Here is a 20174-nt window from a genome sequence, read left to right on the forward strand (position 1 = left end):
CCTTGATCAACATGTTCTAAATAAACAGGTATACTTCTTGGCATATTTATTTGTTGAGTCTCATTGCTGCCGGGTGCGCTGGACTTTGCAGTTACAGTGTTTCTTTGGTGGGCGTGGATGGAGCGCTCCTTTTTTCCTTTGCACCGGAGCAGATGAGTAAATACCGATACGTCATTACGGACGTCAAGCAAGAGGGTGTGTACACTACGTGAAGAGCGTCACGTGACTGGATTCGACACGCTGTTGTGTCTGAGCACTTCCCTGGCTGCGAGTGTTATAAATTTTGGAGGCTGGAATACCCTTTGTTGCTTGGATTGTATTTTTGGACGTGGCAGGTCCTTTATTCCGTGCCCCACAAGCCTAAGAATAAGTGTGCTGTTGTCCAAACTTCTTGAGTGATTATTACCATAAACACCACTGCCAGCTCTTTGTATTATACTGTGTTATATATACTGTATATATATGTGTGTGTGTATTATATTGTTATATATATATATATATATATATATATATATATATATATATATATATATATATATATATGTGTGTGTATTATACTGTGTTATATATATGTGTGTGTGTGTATTATACTGTTATATATATGTGTGTATTATACTGTGTTTTATATATATATTACCATAAACACCACTGCCAGCTCTTTGTATTATACTGTGTTATATATACTGTATATATATGTGTGTGTGTGTGTATTATATTGTTTTATATATATATATTTATATATATATATATTTTTATATATATATATATATATATATATATATATATATATATATATATATATGTGTGTGTATTATACTGTGTTATATATATGTGTGTGTGTGTATTATACTGTTATATATATGTGTGTATTATACTGTGTTTTATACAGTATATACTGTATATATATATATATATATATATATATATATATATATATACAGTATATTATACTATTTTATATATTATATTATACTGTGTTATATATGTTTTATACTGTGTTTTACATATATATGTGTAGCCCAAAACCGAAGGATCAATGTACATTGAGAACAGAGGCATCACACTGCTGGAGGAGATAAGGATAAAACATACCTTTTAAATTCACATTACATAAAACAGATCAGTCTCAATAAAACAGACAGTGACCTGGAGCCTACGTAGGTACATACGGCGATGACATCATCTGACGCTTTTCACGCCCTTCTGGTGCTTTGTCAAAGATGTGGGTGTGAGGATCTAGGAGCCTGTTTATACGCTATCCCAGGAAACTTAGCCACCTCCTCACACCTAAACGTACCAATCATTATTCATCTGATATACAAATGTTAAAACCAAAATAAATAAAATACAATGTTGCATGTAAATAATTAAATTACAAAGTCGAAGACACACACAGTGCTACAAGCCCCTCATAACAAATTATGCAAATTATTACATAAAACAGGGATGACACATATATCGTGGCTGTCTGATTTAGTGTGTAGAAGTATATCCATTCAATTTAGAAGGTTTGTAGAGTAGGATATAAAGATTATCACTATCAATTATACACAACACACTAAATTCAGACATAGTCAATCTGTAGATTCAGTACTTGTGAAGCTATGGACTTTGTATAAACTTTACATGTAAAAACCTGACATTAATTACAAAAATGGGAGATGTGATACATAATTATAAGGACATAAAGGACTATATTTGGAGTATTATATATCTCAAATGAATTACCTCAGATTCTTAATATTTTCTTTATCAGGCCCTTGAATTCTAAATATCCCACCTAGAATTTATACCTCTAGGCTCCTTTGTACCTAACCTGAAAATCCACTGTGCTTCCTTGTCTAATAGTTTTCTAAACCTATCACCACCCCCCCCCCCCTTACGTTTTTAGATATATAGTCAAAAGCTTGGAATTGTAGTGTACATTTATTGCCTGTATTTCCTCTGTGTTTAAAGAAATGTTTGACAACTGGGGGTTTTGGGAGGTCTTTTTCTAGTGAAGTTAGGTGTTCCCGAATTATGTCTTTCAAAGGTCTACTCGTGCAACCTGTTTATTGGTTTTCACATATTCCACAAGTAATTTAATAAATGACATAGCAGGAACAACAGTCTAGCCTGTAGTTGATAGTATAGGTATTACTTGTGGAGGTTGAAGAAAAGGTATTCCCTCCTATACAGTGTTGACATACATTGCAATGTCTTCCACATCTAAAGAAGCCTTTTTTACTAAGCCACAATTCCTTGGATTTCTTTGTACTATTATAAACATATTGTGTAATTTTGCTTTCTATTGTCGGTGCTCTTCTGGATACAAATTGTATATCTTGTTCAAGACATCCTCTCAATGTCTCATCTAGTCTAGTTAGTAAATCTAGATTCTGTTGTACAATGGTCCTAACTTTTTTAAATTGGTTGCTATACTGTGTCAGAAAATATAGGCCCAGATTACGAGTTTTGCGTTAGAGGATGTGCGGTGCTAAGGAGCAGTTTTATTTAAGTAACTTACGGACAGATTACGAGTTTTGCGTTAGAGGCTATGCAGTGCTAACGAGCAGTTTTCACTCACCGCTCACTTATCTACATCGCTGGTATTACGGGTTTTTACAAACCCGTCGTTAAAAGACAAGAAGTTAGCGTTGAGCAAAATTTTGCTCATTACTGCACTCCAATACCAGTGCTGCTTACGTTAGCGGTGAGCTGGTGTAACATGCTCATGCACGATTTCCCCATAGGAATCAACGGGGAGAGCCAGCTGAAAAAAAGTCTAACACCTGCAAAAAAGCAGCGTAAAACTCACTAACGCAGCCCCATTGATTCCTATGGGGAAATACATTTTATGTCTACACCTAACACCCTAACATGAACCCTGAGTCTAAACACCCCTAATCTTACACTTATTAACCCCTAATCTGTTGCCCCCAACATCGCAGACACCTACATTATAATTATTAACCCCTAATCTGCCGCTCCGGACACCGCCGCCACCTACATTATACTTATAAACCCCTAATCTGCTGCCCCCAACATCGCCGAACCCTACATTATATTTATTAACCCCTACTCTGCCGCCCCCAATGTTGCAGCCACCTACCTAAACTTATTAACCCCTAATCTGCCGCCCCCAACGTCGTCGCCACTATAATAAACATATTAAGCCCTAAACCGCCGTACTCCCGCCTCGCAAACATTAGTTAAATATTATTAACCCCTAATCTGCCGGCCCTAACATCGCCGCCACCTACCTACATTTATTAACCCCTAATCTGCCGCCCCCAACGTCGCCGCCACTATATTAAAGTTATTAACCCCTAAACCTAAGTCTAACCCTAACACCCCTAACCTAAATATAATTACAATAAATCTAAATAAAAATTAATATTATTACCTAAATAATTCCTATTTAAAACTATATACTTACTTATAAAATAAACCCTAAACTAGCTACAATATAACTAATAGTTACATTGTAGCCAGCTTAGGGTTTATTTTTATTTTACAGGCAAGTTTGTATTTATTTTAACTAGGTAGAACAGTTAGTAAATAGTTATTAACTATTTACTAGCTACCTAGCTAAAATAAATACAAAAGTACCTGTAAAATAAAACCTAACCTAAGTTACAATTACACCTAACACTACACAATAATTAAATTAATTCCCTAAATTAAATACAATTAAATAAAATTAGCTAAAGTACAAAAACCCCCACTAAATTACAGAAAATAATAAACAAATTACAAGATTTTTAAACTAATTATACCTAATCTAATCCCCCTAACAAAATAAAAAAGCCCCCCCAAAATAAAAAAAGCTCTACCCTACACTAAATTACAAATAGCCCTTAAAAGAGCCTTTTGCGGGGCATTGCCCCAAAGTAATCAGCTCTTTTACCCGTAAAGAAAATGACAAATCCCCCCAACATTAAAACCCACCACCCACACAACCAACCCTACTCTAAAACCCACCCAATACCCTCTTAAAAAAACTAACACTAACCCCTTGAAGATCACCTTACCGGGAGAAGTCTTCATCCAACCGGGCCGAAGTCCTCAACGAAGCCGGGAGAAGTCTTCATCCAAGCCGGGCGAAGTGGTCCTCCAGACGGGCATAAGTCTTCATCCAGATGGCATCTTTTATCTTATCCATCCGGTGTGGAGCGGTCCATCTTCAAGACATCCGACACGGAGCATCCTCTTCATCCGACGGCTAACACTGAATGACGGTTCCTTTAACCCCTTAAGGACCAGCGATGTACTCTGTATGTCGCTGGACATTTTTTGGGACTTGATTGTTTTATAGCGTGGTCTTGCCACCAGCGTTGAGACTGCTCTATTCCACAAAGCCTGCTGGAGGGAGGGCATTAATAGCGTGTTGTTGCTAGACTTGTGCTATTATGTCCTGAAAAAACCCTTAACGACCAGTGACATACAGGGTACATTGTGGTCATTAAGGGGTTAAATGACATCATCCAAGATGGCGTCCCTTCATTTCCGATTGGCTGATAGAATTCTATCAGCCAATCGGAATTAAGGTTGAAGAAATCCTATTGGCTGATCCAATCAGCCAATAGGATTGAGCTTGCATTCTATTGGCTTGGGTGACGTCACTTAAAGGAACCGTCATTCAGTAAGAAGACTTTGTTTGAAGCGGATGCTCCGAGTCGGATGTCTTGAAGATGGAGCCGCTTCGCGTCGGATGGATGAAGATAGAAGATGCCGTCTGGATGAAGACTTCTGCCCGTCTGGAGGACCACTTCGCCCGGCTTGGATGAAGACTTCTCTCGGCTTCATTGAGGACTTCGGCCCGGTTGGATGAAGACTTCTGCCGCTTCCTTGAGGATGGATGTCGGATCTTCAGAACAGTAAGTCGATCTTCAGGGGGTTAGTGTTAGGTTTTTTAAGGGTGTATTGGGTGGGTTTTATTTTTTAGATTAGGGTTTGGGCCGCAAAAGAGCTAACTGTCCTTTTAAGGGCAATGCCCATCCAAATGCCCTTTTCAGGGTAATGTGGAGCTTAGGTTTTTTTAGATAGTATTTTATTTGGGGGGTTGGTTGTGTGGGTGGTGTGTTTTACTGGGGGGTTGTTTGTATTTTTTTTTACAGGTAAAAGAGCTGATTATTTTGGGGCAATGCCCTGCAAAAGGCCCTTTTAACTATTGGTAGTTTAGTTTAGGCTAGGTTTTTTTTTATTTTGGGGGTGCTTTTTTTATTTTGATAGGGCTATTAGGTTAGGTGTAATTAGTTTAAATATCTTGTAATTTGTTTATTATTTTCTGTAATTTAGTGGGGGTTTTTTGTACTTTAGCTAATTTAATTTAATTTATTTAATTGTTGTTAATGTAGTTAATTTATTTAATTATAGTGTAGTGTTAGGTGTATTATAGTGTAGTGTTAGGTGTTATTGTAAATAACTATTTAATAACTATTCTACCTAGTTAAAATAAATATAAACTTGCCTGTAAAATAAAAATAAACCCTAAACTAGCTACAATGTAACTATTAGTTATATTGTAGCTATGTTAGGGTTTATTTTACAGGTAAGTATTTAGTTTTAAATAGGAATTATTTAGGTAATAATATTAATTTTTATTTAGATTTATTGTAATTATATTTAAGTTAGGGGGTGTTAGGGTTAGACTTAGGTTTAGGGGTTAATACATTTAGTATAGTGGCGGCGACGTTGGGGGCAGCAGGTTAGGGGTTAATAAATGTAGGTAGGTGGTGGCGATGTTAGGGACAGCAGATTAGGGATTAATAATATTGAACTAATGTTTGCGAGGCGGGAGTGCGGCGGTTTAGGAGTTAATATGTTTATTATAGTGGCGGCGACGTTGGGGGCGGCAGATTAGGGGTTAATAAGTGTAGGTAGGTTGCGGCAACATTGGGGGTGGCAGATTAGGGGTTAATAAATATAATGTAGGTGTCAGCGATGTTGGGGGCAGCAGATTAGGGGTTCATAAGTATAATGTAGGTGGCGGCAGTGTCCGGAGCAGTAGATTAGGGGTTAATAACTATAATGTAGGTGTCGGGGATGTTGGGGCAGCAGATTAGGGGTTAATAAGTGTAAGATTAGGGGTGTTTAGACTCGGGGTTCATGTTAGGGTGTTAGGTGTAAACATAAAATGTGTTTCCCCATAGGAATCAATGGGGCTGCGTTACTGAGTTTTACGCTGCTTTTTTGCAGGTGTTAGACTTTTTCTCAGCCGGCTGTCCCCATTGATTCCTATGGGGAAATCGTGCACGAGCACGTACGACCAGCTCATCGCTGACTTAAGCAGCGCTGGTATTGGAGTGCGGTAAGGAGCAGAATTTTGCTCAACGCTCACTTCTTGCCTTTTAAAGCTGGGTTTGTAAAAACCTGTAATACTAGCGCTGCAGGTAAGTGAGCGGTGAGACAAAACTGCTCGTTAGCACCGCATAGCCTCTAACGCAAAACTCGTAATCTGTCCGTAAGTTACTTAAAATAAAAAAGACATTATCCAAAATAAAAAAACACCATTATACCTAACACTAACCTACATGCACTATAAACCCCCCCCCCACCTAAAACAAAAAACCCTGCTAAACCCTAACACTAAAAATAAATTACAATAGCACTTAAAAGAACCTTTTGTAGGGCATTGTCCTAAAGTTAATACAGCTCTTTTACAAATAAAAAAAAACACAAGACCCCTCCTCTACAATACAAGTAACCCCCAACCCCCCACAAGAGATCCAATCTCACAAGAGGTCCAGTATCATGCGTAAGATCCAGTCTCATAAGAGGTCCAATCTCATGTGTAAGGTCCAGTCTCACAAGGAGTCCGTCTCACAAAAGGTCCAGTAACATGCGTAAGGTCCAGTCTCACAAGAGGTCCAATCTCACAAGAGGTGCAGTCTCACAAGAGGTCCAGTATCATGCGTAAGATCCAGTCTAACAAAAGGTCCAATCTCATGTGTAAGATCCAGTCTCACAAGAAGTTCAGTCTCACAAAAGGTCCAGTAACATGCATAAGGTCCAGTCTCACAAGAAGTCCCATCTCACAAGAGGTCCAATAACATGCGTAAGTTCCAGTCTCACAAGAGGTCCAGTCTCACAAGAAGTCCAGTCTCACAAAAGTTCCAGTAACAAGCATAAGGTCTAGTCTCACAAGAGGTCCAGTCTTATGCATAAGGTCCAGTCTCAAGGGAAGTCCAGTCTCACAAAAGGTTCAGTAACATGCGTAAGTTTCAGTCTCACAAGAGGTCCAGTCTCATACATAAGATCCAGTCTCACAAGAGGTCCAGTCTCATGCGTAAGGTCCAATCTCACAAGAGGCCCAGTCTCATGTGTAAGGTCCAGTCTCACAAGAGACCCACTCTCATGTGTAAGGTCCAGTCTCACAAAAAGGTCCAATCTCACAAGAGGTTCAGTAACATGAGTATGGTCCAGTCTACCACAAAAATACCTAACACTAAGCTACATGCACCATAAAAACTCCCCACCTATACCGATACAGGGAAACCCCAACTTTATCCCAGGTCTTACCTCTAAATCTTTTAGAGAATGGAGAGACAAAGGTATCAATTCCGTCTCAAAACTTCTGGAGGCTGATGGGAAAACGGTATTTACCTTTGTAAACCTACAACGGCTTTACAACCTCCCGAAATCGCACCACTTTGCATACTTGCAAATAAAACACTACATAACCTCCTTGCTTTCGGCTGGAAATATGCCGGAGGTGGATTACCCTATCTATGCACTGGCTTCTTCTTTTCAAAAAGGCAATACCTCCATTTCATCAACCTATAAAACTCTAGGACGTGAGGACAATAACACCCTGCTAAAACAAATTAGTGAAAGGTGCTCAGACATACTACACACAGAAATCCCAGTCCCTTTAATACAGCAGAGCATACAAAAGGTCAGGAAAGCCTCTCTGTCATAAGACACTAGTGAGGCTCACACTAAATTGCTTAATCAGGCATACATCACACCTAAGCTGTATAAAGTTTGTGACCCTAACTCAGATGGCAAAGTGTCCAAAGTGTGCGGCCCCAAAAGCGGACCTCCTACATATGATTTGGTCTTGTCCAAAATTGTATGGATTCTGGGGCATGCTAGCCTTCTGGGTGAACAAGGTTTTTAAAACTCATATGATCCTCTCGCCTCAGGCTATAGTCTTTCTAGACCTCCAAGACCAACCCCGGGGAGTCAGGACACTCTTACATATCATAATCTTACAGGCTAGGAAACTTATTTTTAAATATTGGCTGAAGGGTGAGTCGCCCGGTCTTGCCCATCTGAAGGGATGGTCTTGCCCAGCAGATGGTTTATGAACAGGTCGATGCTCTGGGGGATCTTCAGAATAGGACTACACACTTCCTGAAAAAATGGGAAGAATATATTAAGACTCTAGCCCCTACGCAACAAATTCAGATACTATACCCACTCAGAAAAATAATTTACATCCTTGAGGCACAACTTAGGGGAGAATGGAAGCTTAACTTCGATAGGGGGTAGGACCGCCTTGACACTAGGATAGGCAATTAGTCAATTGGGCGGGTCTCTGGCACCCTGGGGAGCGGACCTCCAGATATGGGTGAGTGGAAGTACTTTAATAAAGGCCTCAGCAGGATAGCCGACATTGTTAGATGATTTCTGTGTTCCCCATCCTCTGCCCCGGCTGGGGAGGGGGGAGGGGGGGGAAGGCTCGAGCGGTTCGAGCTGTAGATCTCAGGTAAAAAAAATGGAAAATGAAGGCATGCAGGAGCACTTTGACAAGTGAGATGTTGTAAATGTAATAAGCACTATATCATATATTTGTGTACTCAGTTATAGAGGACAGGGAGTACTCGTTATATTGTTAGTAAATCTTGAAACCCAGAATAATTGGGATATCTCCCATGTCCTCCTTTGTAACAGCATGTATAACATTGTTGAAAAGTATTTCTTTTGTGTACTGTATGCTTTCAAATAAATAAAATATTAAAAAAAAAAACCTCCCCACCTAAATAAAAAAAAAAGACACTAAACCCTAACACTAAAACAAATTACAATAGCACTTAAAAAAACTTAATGCAGCTCTTTTACAAATAAAAACCACACAAGAACCCTCCTCTACAATACAAGTAACCCCCACCCGCTCACAAGAGATCCAATCTCACAAGAGGTGCAGTCTCACAAGAAGTCCAGTCTCACAAAAGGTCCAGTAACATGCGTAAGATCCAGTCTAACAAGAAGTACAGTCTCACAAAAGGTCCAGTAACATGTGTAAGGTCCAGTCTCACAAGAGGTCCAATCTCATGTGTAAGGTCCAGTCTCACAAAGAGTCCGTCTCACAAAAGGTCCAGTAACATGCGTAAGGTCCAGTCTCACAAGAGGTCCAATCTCACAAGAGGTGCAGTCTCACAAGAGGTCCAGTATCATGCATAAGATTCAGTCTCACAAGAGGTCCAATCTTATGTGTAAGATCCAGTCTCACAAGAAGTCCAGTCTCACAAAAGGTCCAGTAACATGCACAAGGTCCAGTCTCACAAGAGGTCCTGTCTCACAAGAGGTCCACTAACATGCGTAAGGTCCAGTCTCACAAGAAGTCCAGTCTCACAAAAGTTCCAGTAACAAACGTAAGGTCTAGTCTCACAAGAGGTCCAGTCTCACAAAAGGTCCAGTAACATGCGTAAGGTCCAGTCTCACAAGAAGTCCAGTCTCACAAAAGGTCCAGTAACATGCATAAGGTGCAGTCTCACAAGAGGTCCAGTCTCATGTGTAAAATTCAGTCTCACAAGAGATCCAGTCTCATGCGTAAGGTCCAGTCTCATAAGAGGCCCAGTCTCATGTGTAAGGTCCAGTCTCACAAGAGGTCCAGTCTCACAAGAGGTCCAATCTCATGTGTAAGGTCCATTCTCTCAAAAAGGTTCAATCCACAAGAGGTCCAGTAACATGCGCATGGTCCAGTCTACCACAAAAGGTATAGTCAAATGCATAGGGTCCCCTTCTCACTTAACAGTTTCTGTCTTACTTAGAGGGTCTGATCTCTCACATTGTGTGAAGTCTTACAAATAAAATGGCGTTTCATTTCATACTTATCTTCTAATTCGGCAGCAATATTTCTCTTTTGAAGGTATATCTCACCTGTTGTCAGAACAGCCAAAATAACCAGATACACCCAACTTGGAATCACCATAATGATGTCAGATAAATAAAGAGGTCGTTCTGAGCAAGAAGCAAGAAAATGTCTCTTTAAATACTACTAGCAGAACCACTGTCATGTGCATAGAGGTGACTTCATAAGAGTTTGATCATTTTGTTACATCTTTAATCCTAAATCTGTCTGATGACCACAGCCCTAAATCTGTGTGATGCCCCCAGCCCTGAATCTGTGACACCTGCTACCCTAAATCTGTGTTTGTCTGTGTGTGTGTGTATACATACATATACGTGTGTATACGCACAGGTATACATATGCCTATGTGTGTGTATATGTATATGTATACACACATATATTGTATGTGTGTGTATATGTATATGTATACACATATATTGTGTGTATATGTGTGTGTACAACTGTGTTTACATGTCTTTGTGTGTGTATATATGTGTGTGTGTGTTTGTGTACAACTGTGCTTACGTGTGTGTGTATATATATATATATATATATATATATATATACTGTAGGTGTGTACAACTGTATAGATTTGTGTATATATGTAAACGTGGCTGTGTGTACAACTGTGTATAAATGTTTGCATGTATATATGAGTGTGTAGGTATGTCTGTGCATACGTGTGTATATGTAAATATGTTTGTGTACTACTGTGTATACGTGTGTGTGTGTATATATGTAAATGTGTGTGTATATATGTAAATGTGTGTACAACTGTGTATACATGTGTGTGTATAACTGTGTATACGTATGTGTGTATATATGTATATATGTGTGTGTGTATATATGTAAATGTATGTGTGTGTATATGTAAATATGTTTTTGTGCTACTGTGTATACATGTGTGTGTGTATATATATATATATATGTGTGTGTGTGTATAACTGTGTATACATGTTTATATATGTGAATACATGTGTGTATATATGTAAATGAGTGTCTGCATATATGTAAATGTGTGTACAACTGTGTATACATGTGTGTGTATAACTGTGTATGTGTGTATAACTGTATATATGTAAATATATGTGTGTATATATGTAAATGTGTGTGTATATATATATATATATATATATATGTATGTAAATGTGTGTGTACAACTGTGTATACTTGTGTGTGTATATGTAAATATGAGTGTGTACAACTGTGTATACTTGTGTGTGTATATGTAAATATGAGTGTGTACAACTGTGTATACATGTGTGTGTATATGTAAATGTATGTGTGTGTGTATAACTGTATACTTGTGTATATATGTAAATGTGTTTGTGTACAACTGTGCATATGTGTGTGTGTGTGTATGTAAATATGTGTGTACAACTGTGTATACATTTTGTATGTGTATGATATATATGTGTGTTGTAACATCTGTGTGTACATGTGTGTGTATATGTAAATAGCTGTGTGTGTATATGTAAATATGTGTGTTTACATCTGTGTATAGTTGTGTGTGTGTATATGTAAATATGTGCGTGTACAACTGTGTATAGCTGTGTGTGTGTATATGTAAATATGCGTGTATACAAATGTGTATACATGTGTATATATGTAAATATGTGTTTGTGTACAACTGTGTATACATGTCTCTATGCATATAGGTACATCTGTGTATACATGTGTGTATAATTGTAAATATGTGTGTACAACTGTATATACGCATGTGTATACAACTGTGCAGATGTTTTGTTTGTGTGTGTATATGTAAATATTTGTGTATGTACACCTGTGCATACATGTGCGTATATATATATATATATATATAAATGTGTGTGTGCAATTTGTATACGTGTGTGTATATATGTAAATGTGTTTGCGTACAACTGTGTATACATGTGTGTGTGTGTGTACAACTGTGTATTTTTTGTAACTTTAGCTTGGGGGTTTGTATTTTTTTAAACATAGACTGCCCTCTGGACAGGCTTATCACCTAGTATATATATATATATATATATATATATATATATATATATATATATATATATATATATATATATATAAATACAGATACAAAATTTGTTTTTTTAGCACACCTTACAAAAAGTTTAAATACACATACAAATACACAAAGAAAAAGGTATCAGCGCACATCCATTTTCAAAAGCACAACATATTTTTTGAACTGCTGCAAATTCAGCCCTCTGTGGCAAAAGGACTATAGTGTTAAGACCAGTCTATATTGGGGCACCTTGTAAGTGGTGACTGGCTAAGCAAAATATGGCCATATTGTGTGACTAAGATCCCAATTTTATTTAAAAAGAATAGTTGTCTCTTGATGTTGTTTGCAGGCATTGTTTTGCAGCAGTTCAAAAAACATGTTGTGCTTTTGAAAATTGATGTGTGCTGATACCTTTTTGTTTGTGTAATTACTGGGTCATATTGGCAGCACTCCCAAAGATGTGTATTTAAACTTTTTGTAAGGTGTGCTAAAAAAAACAAATTTTGTATCTGTATTTAAAAATAATCAGGGAGACTGACCATCTCCCATTAGTTTAAGCACCCCACCCAAGCTCAGGTGTGCTCATGACAGTGTAATGGAGTTGTGAATATTAAGCTAGGGAGTCTCATTCTATTATGAAGAGTAAAAGCAGGAATGATTCAGCCCTCTGTGGCAAAAGGACTGTAGTGTTAGGACCAGTCTATATTGGGGCACCTTGTAAGTGGTGACTGGCTAAGCAAAATATGGCCATCTCCCATTGGTTTAAGCACCCCACCCAAGCTCAGGTGTGCTCATGACAGTGTAATGGAGTCAGGGGCAAAACTACAGGGGGTGCAGAGGTCGCAATTGCGACTGGGCCCCCAAGGGTGGGGGCCCAACTTAAAAAAAAAATAAAAAAAAATTTACAATAAAAAACGTTGCCCTGCCACTGCCTACACTGATATCATGTGAGTGTGACATGATGCTTCACTAGTGTCTCTTACTACAGGGGTTAGTGTTTCTGTTTTACGCATTGGTGTTTATGTGTGTATGTATGTATGTATGTGACTGTGTGTGTATGTTTGTGGAACCAGCAAATTACAGACCTTGTTATTACAGCATCAGGGGGGGGGAGGGGGTAAACAGTGTCAGTCTATACAGTACCACTATATACAGTACGGGGGGCTGGACCATGTCACAGACTACTGTGGTCACTTTATAAAGTACTGGGGCGGGTAGGGTCAGGCCAGCCATCTCACCGACAGATTACAGACTGTGTCACTGACTCACTATATACAGTTAGGGTTGCCACCTCGGCCATGTTTTCCTGGACACTTATGAGTTACACATGCTGCAGGGTAAGCAGGGAGGAACGTGTAATGTGCTGTTCATCACATGATGTCCAAAGACACAATACATGTTACCCTCTGCACACCCTGCAGCATGTGTAGCTCATAAGAGTCCAGGAAAACATGGCCGAGGTGGCAACACTATATACAGTACTGGTGGGTTAAACAGTGTCACTATATACAGTAATAGGGGGTCAGACCATCTCACAGACTGTGGGCACAGGGTACCTCCTTTTGCAGACATGTAATTTGATTCACATTTTTTTCGGTGTTAAAAGTAAAAATTAGATTCTTGCACCTGGGCCCTGTGGTTTATAGTTACGCCTCTGAATGGAGTTGTGAATATTAAGCTAGGGAGTCTCATTCTATTATGAAGAGTAAAAGCAGGAATGATTCAGCCCTCTGTGGCAAAAGGACTGTAGTGTTAGGACCAGTCTATATTGGGGCAATATTTGTATTTAATCAGGGAGACTGACCATCTCCCATTGGTTTAAGCTCCCCAACCAAGCTCAGGTGTGCTCATGACAGTGTAATGGAGTTGTGAAAATTAAGCCAGGGAGTCTCATTCTATTATGAAGAGTAAAAGGAACGATGGCAAAAGGACTGTAGTGTTAGGACCAGTCTATATTGGGGCACCTTGTAAGTGGTGACTGGCTAAGCAAAATATGGCCATATTGTGTGACTAAGATCCCAATTTTATTTAAAAAGAATAGTTGTCTCTTGATGTTGTTTGCAGGCATTTTTTTTGCAGCAGTTCAAAAAATATGTTGTTCTTTTGAAAATGGATGTGCGCTTATACCTTTTTGTTTGTGTATATATATATATATATATATGTATATGTGTGTGTTTGTGTGTATAATACATATGTGTGTATATAATACATATGTGTGTGTATATATTTAATACATATGTGTGTATGTGTATAATACATATGTGTGTGGGTATATATGTATACATGTGTATGTGTATAATAAATATGTGTGTGTGTTTGTACAACTGTGTAAACGGGTATGTGTGTAATACATATGTGTGTATAACTGTGTATACATGTGTGTATGTGTATAATACATATATGTGTGTGTGTATATAACTGTATATATGTGTATAATACAAAAGTGTGTGCATAACTGTGTATACATGTGAGGTTGTGTGTAATAGATAAATATGTGTATACATGTGTGTATGTGTATAATACATGTGTGTGTGCGTATAACTGTGTATACATGTGTGTATGTGTATAATACATATGTGTGTATAACTGTGTTAACGTGTGTATAATACATGTGTATATAACCGCGTACACATATGTGTATAATACATATATATGTATGAGTAAGTGTATAACTGTGTATACATGTGTGTATGTGTATAATACATATGTGTTTATAACTGTGTATACATGTGTGTATGTGTATAATACATATATATGTGTGTGTAAAATACATATATATATATATATATGTGTGTGTGTGAGTGAGTGAGTGTATAACTGTGTATACATGTGTGTAATACATATACACTCACTGGCCACTATTAGGTACACCTTGCTAGTACCAGTTTGGACCCCCTTTTGCCTTCAGAACTGCCTTAATTCTTCGTGGCATAGATTCAACAAGGTGATGGAAAGATTCCTCAGAGATTTTGGTCCATATTGACATGATAGCATCACGCAGTTGCTGCAGATTTGTCGGCTGCACATCCATGATGCAAATCTCCCGTCCCACCACATCCCAAAGGTGCTCTATTGGATTGAGATCTGGGGACTGTGGAGGCCATTGGAGTACAGTGAACTCATTGTCATGCTCAAGAAACCAGTTTGAGATGATTTGAGCTTTGTGACATGGTGCATTATCCTGCTGGAAGTAGCTATTAGGAGATTGGTATACTGTAGTCATAAAGGGGTGGCCATGGTCAGCAACAATACTCAGGTAGGCCGTGGCATTTAAACAATGCTCTACTGGTACTTAGGGGCCCAGAGTGTGCCAAGAAAATATCCTCCACACTATTACACTACCACCACCAGCCTGAACCGTTGATACAAGGCAGGATGGATACATGCTTTCATGTTGTTTACGCCAAATTCTGACCCTACCATCTGAATGTTACAGCTGAAATAAAGACTCATCAGACCAGGCAACGTTTTTCCAATCTTCTATTGTCCAATTTTGGTGAGCCTGTGCGAATTGTAGCCTCGGTTTCCTATTCTTAGCTGACAGGAGTGGCACCCAGTGTGGTCTTCTGCTGCTGTAGCCCATCTGCTGTTTGATGTGTTGTGCATTCAGAGATGGTATTCTGCATACATTGGTTGTAATAAGTAGTTATTTGAGTTACCGTTGCCCGTCTGGCACCAACAACCATGCCACATTCACAGTCACTTAAATCCCCTTTCTTCCCCATTCTGATGCTCGGTTTGAACTTAAGCAAGACGTCTTCCCCACATCTAGATGCCTAAATGCATTGAGATGCTGCCATGTGATTGGCTGATTAGCAATTTGTGTTACCAAGTAATTGAACAGGTGTACCTAATAAAGTGGCCAGTGCATGTATATGTGTGTCTAACTGTGTATACATGTGTGTATGTGTATAATAGATAAATGTATGTGTATAACTGTGTATACATGTGTGTATGTGTAAAATACATATATGTGTGTATAATACATATATGTATAACTGTGTATACATGCGTGTATGTGTATTATATATATATATATATATATATATATATGTCTATAACTGTGTATAAAAGTGTGTATGCGTATAATACACACACATATATATATATATATATATATATATATAAAATGTGCGTATAACTGTGTATGCATTTGTGTATGTGTATAATATATATATATATATATATATATATATATATATATATATATATATAATGTGTGTATAACTGTGTATACATGTGTGTATGTGTATAATACATATATGTATGTCTATGACTGTGTATACAAGTGTGTATGTGTATAATACATATATACATATGTGTATAACTGTGTATAATACATGTGTGTGTGTGTGTGTGTATAACTGTGTATACATGTGTGTATGTGTATAATACATGTGTGTGTGTGTGTGTATAACTGTGTATACATGTGTGGATGTGTATAATACATGTGTGTGTGTGTGTATAACTGTGTATAAATGTGTGTGTATAACTGTGTATACATGTGTGTGTGTGTGTGTATAACTGTGTATACGTGTGTGTGTGTGTGTGTAGCTGTGTATACATCTGTGAATGTGTATAATACATGTGTGTGTGTGTATAACTGTGTATACGTGTGTGTGTGTGTGTGTGTGTAACTGTGTATACATCTGTGAATGTGTATAATACATGTGTGTGTGTGTGTGTATAACTGTGTATATATGTGTGTGTGTGTGTGTGTGTGTAACTGTGTATACATCTGTGAATGTGTATAATACATGTGTGTGTGTGTGTGTGTGTAACTGTGTATACATCTGTGAATGTGTATAATACATGTGTGTGTGTGTATAACTGTGTATACGTGTGTGTGTGTGTGTGTGTGTGTGTAACTGTGTATACATCTGTGAATGTGTATAATACATGTGTGTGTGTATAACTGTGTATACATGTGTGAATGTGTATAATACATGTGTGTGTGTATAACTGTGTATACATGTGTGAATGTGTATAATGCATGTGTGTGTGTATAACTGTGTATACATGTGTGAATGTGTATAATACATGTGTGTGTGTATAACTGTGTATACATGTGTGAATGTGTATAATACATGTGTGTGTGTGTGTTTAACTGTGTATACATGTGTGACTATATATAAATATCTGTGTGCTGAGGGTTCTGGGATTCTGCCGGTCTGTACATGGGTGTTTGTGTTCTGCATTAACAAGTCAGATAAAAGCAGTTCTTGTTGTATGTGACACCATTGGGGATCCCTATTGTGCATATTTCCCTCCCATCCTCAGCTTCTCACCTGTCCTGCAGATGCATCACCTGTGATAAGTCCTATACCTGACTCACTTCTTATAGAAGCAGCACAAAGCACTCGGCACGGTGACGCCCCTATGTGTGCGGATTTCCATCTCATTCTGTCTGTAGAAGAGCTGACCTTGTAGTATACACGTGGTGACAGCTTTATAAACAGCAAACACAGATTACTAACCCTTTGTGTACCAGAGCAGGGATATCATTATTAATTGTCTGCAAGAGGAGCATGATCTGTGCTGTACCTGTGCTGTGTATACATGTCATGGTGTATCAGTGTGTGAGGGGAAGGCTGGCACTGCTGCTGTCTGTGCTGTACCTGTGCTGTGTATTAATTTCATGGTGTATCAGTGTGTGAGAGGAAGGCTGGCACTGCTGCTGTCTGTGCTGTACCTGTGCTGTGTATACATGTCATGGTGTATCAGTGTGTGAGAGGGAGGATGGCACTGCTGCTGTGTGTGCTGTACCTGTGCTGTGTATACATGTCATGGTGTATCAGTGTGTGAGAGGGAGGCTGGCACTGCTGCTGTCTGTGCTGTACCTGTGCTGTGTATACATGTCATGGTGTATCAGTGTGTGAGAGGGAGGCTGGCACTGCTGCTGTCTGTGCTGTACCTGTGCTGTGTATACATGTCATGGTCTATCAGTGTGTGAGAGGGAGGCTGGAATTGCTGCTGTCTGTGCTGTACCTGTGCTGTGTATACATGTCATGGTGTATCAGTGTGTGAGGGGGAGGCTGGCACTGCTGCTGTCTGTGCTGTACCTGTGCTGTGTATACATGTCATGGTGTATCAGTGTGTGAGGGGGAGGCTGGCACTGCTGCTGTCTGTGCTGTACCTGTGCTGTGTATTAATTTCATGGTGTATCAGTGTGTGAGAGGAAGGCTGGCAATGCTGCTGTCTGTGCTGTACCTGTGCTGTGTATACATGTCATGGTGTATCAGTGTGTGAGAGGGAGGCTGGCACTGCTGCTGTCTGTGCTGTACCTGTGCTGTGTATACATGTCATGGTGTATCAGTGTGTGAGGGGGAGGCTGGCACTGCTGCTGTCTGTGCTGTACCTGTGCTGGGTATTAATTTCATGGTGTATCAGTGTGTGAGAGGAAGGCTGGCAATGCTGCTGTCTGTGCTGTACCTGTGCTGTGTATACATGTCATGGTGTATCAGTGTGTGAGAGGGAGGCTGGCACTGCTGCTGTCTGTGCTGTACCTGTGCTGTGTATACATGTCATCGTGTATCAGTGTGTGAGGGGGAGGCTTGCACTGCTGCTGTATGTGCTGTACCTGTGCTGTGTATACATGTCATGGTGTATCAGTGTGTGAGAGGGAGGCTGGCACTGCTGCTGTCTGTGCTATCCCTGTGCTGTGTATACATGTCATGGTGTATCAGTGTGTGAGAGGGAGGCTGGCACTGCTGCTGTGTGTGCTGTACCTGTGCTGTGTATACATGTAATGGTGTATCAGTGTGTGTGAGAGGGGAGACTGGCACTGCCCCTGTCTGTACCATACCTATGCAGTGTATATACATGCTGTTACAAACTGCTATTTGTAACTGGCCCTTTAAATGAAAAATTGCCCTGCTTCCATGGATCGTGGAGAAGCCTATTTGCCAGCCTCCTTCCTCATGACTATGGCCCCTGGAAGATTGTGCCCCTGAGAACATATTAACTTTTATTGGGTGTGTATGGCCCTTTAAGAACCGTCTGGGGACATATTGTGACTTTGGTGAACAATGCCCCTTTAAGACTATGTCCTCAGACCTGTAAAATAGCTTGTCCCTGGCTTTCTCCCACTTGGTTCAGTGAATGGGACTTGCTGAGCCAGGTGCCACACAAGCAGAGTGTTCCACAGAGGGGGAGCACTGTTACAGAGGCATTGGTTTTCATTGTGTGCCATTAAGTGCTATGTGACAGACCCTTCGGTCAGAACTAAAGAGATAACTTTGTTCAGCTTCAAGAAGCATTCTAAATACAAGTTTGCTGGGATCAGCTCTAATTAAGTTTAGTGAAAAACATTCCCATTGTCTAATCAGACTGCTAGTAGTGATAAGGTGGACTGCATTGTTTTCTTGTGTGTAATGTTATCTGCTGTTATGGCCTGTCAAAGGACGTTGCCTCTCTATCTAAATGCATCAAATGTGTGATTGGGGATTTTATGCCTCCCCCTGAGAGTGTCTTTTTTGCATGTAACCTCAATAAAAACCAGGCTGTGTGTTCCAGCACATCAGACCTATTCTGACCCTCTAACTTGCAGCTTTGACTCATGTTTGTAGGGGCCAGCTATAATCACTACAGGGATTGCTATGCTCTTCATACTCCCTTAGCTACTGAGCTTTTGTAAGAGCTCTTGTTCCTGATCCTGCTTCGCTCTAAAGAAGGAAGAGGTTCACCTACTGGAGCGTGGTCGTAGGTCCAGGGCGCAGAGCAGACGGCGAGATACCAGCCCAGCAGCGGTGGTTCGTAGAGTCTGCATTACGTATGGTGGCTACGCAGCAGTTATAGTGTCTACGGTGCTGCTGCTCCTTTGGTGAGCGCTAGGAGCATCCTTTTCTATGGTCCAACTTCCAGCCAGCCTGGAGGCAACCGTAACATTTGGCGGCAGCGGTGGGATAGTGTCCTAGCACAAGGAGCAGCACCCCAACAGCACTGGTATCGTAGGAGAGTTATTGAGGGCAACGCTAGCCACTGCGCAGCGTCCCTACCTACAGCAGCATGGAGCTGACAAGATACTGGTCAGAACCCTGTGAAGAGCACCTCAACCTGATCCGTCGCTATGAGGGCGCGGATTTTGTTCCAGAGGTAAAGAGGCGGCTAGTCCGATAT

General features: G+C 39.7%; 1 protein-coding gene across 2 annotated transcripts in view; it reads right to left on the minus strand.

Annotated features, from left to right (window-relative positions):
• APOA5 (apolipoprotein A5) overlaps nucleotides 1–17411 on the minus strand; it is an 89225-nt gene extending 71814 nt beyond the window's left edge. Inside the window, exons 1-2 of one of the 2 annotated variants that reach the window (XM_053691381.1) lie at nucleotides 17345–17394; nucleotides 10090–10170 (exon numbers count right to left, since the gene is read on the minus strand). In XM_053691381.1, coding sequence (XP_053547356.1) covers nucleotides 10090–10141 — 52 coding nt within the window. In that variant the 5' untranslated portion in view covers nucleotides 10142–10170; nucleotides 17345–17394. Of the gene's footprint in view, nucleotides 1–10089; nucleotides 10171–17344 lie in introns of both variants that reach the window. The other variant, XM_053691382.1, reaches the window with a different exon arrangement.
• Nucleotides 17412–20174: the final 2763 nt, after the last annotated feature.

This window comes from Bombina bombina, chromosome 8 (assembly GCF_027579735.1).
Source record: "Bombina bombina isolate aBomBom1 chromosome 8, aBomBom1.pri, whole genome shotgun sequence".
Classification (NCBI taxonomy): domain Eukaryota; kingdom Metazoa; phylum Chordata; class Amphibia; order Anura; family Bombinatoridae; genus Bombina; species Bombina bombina.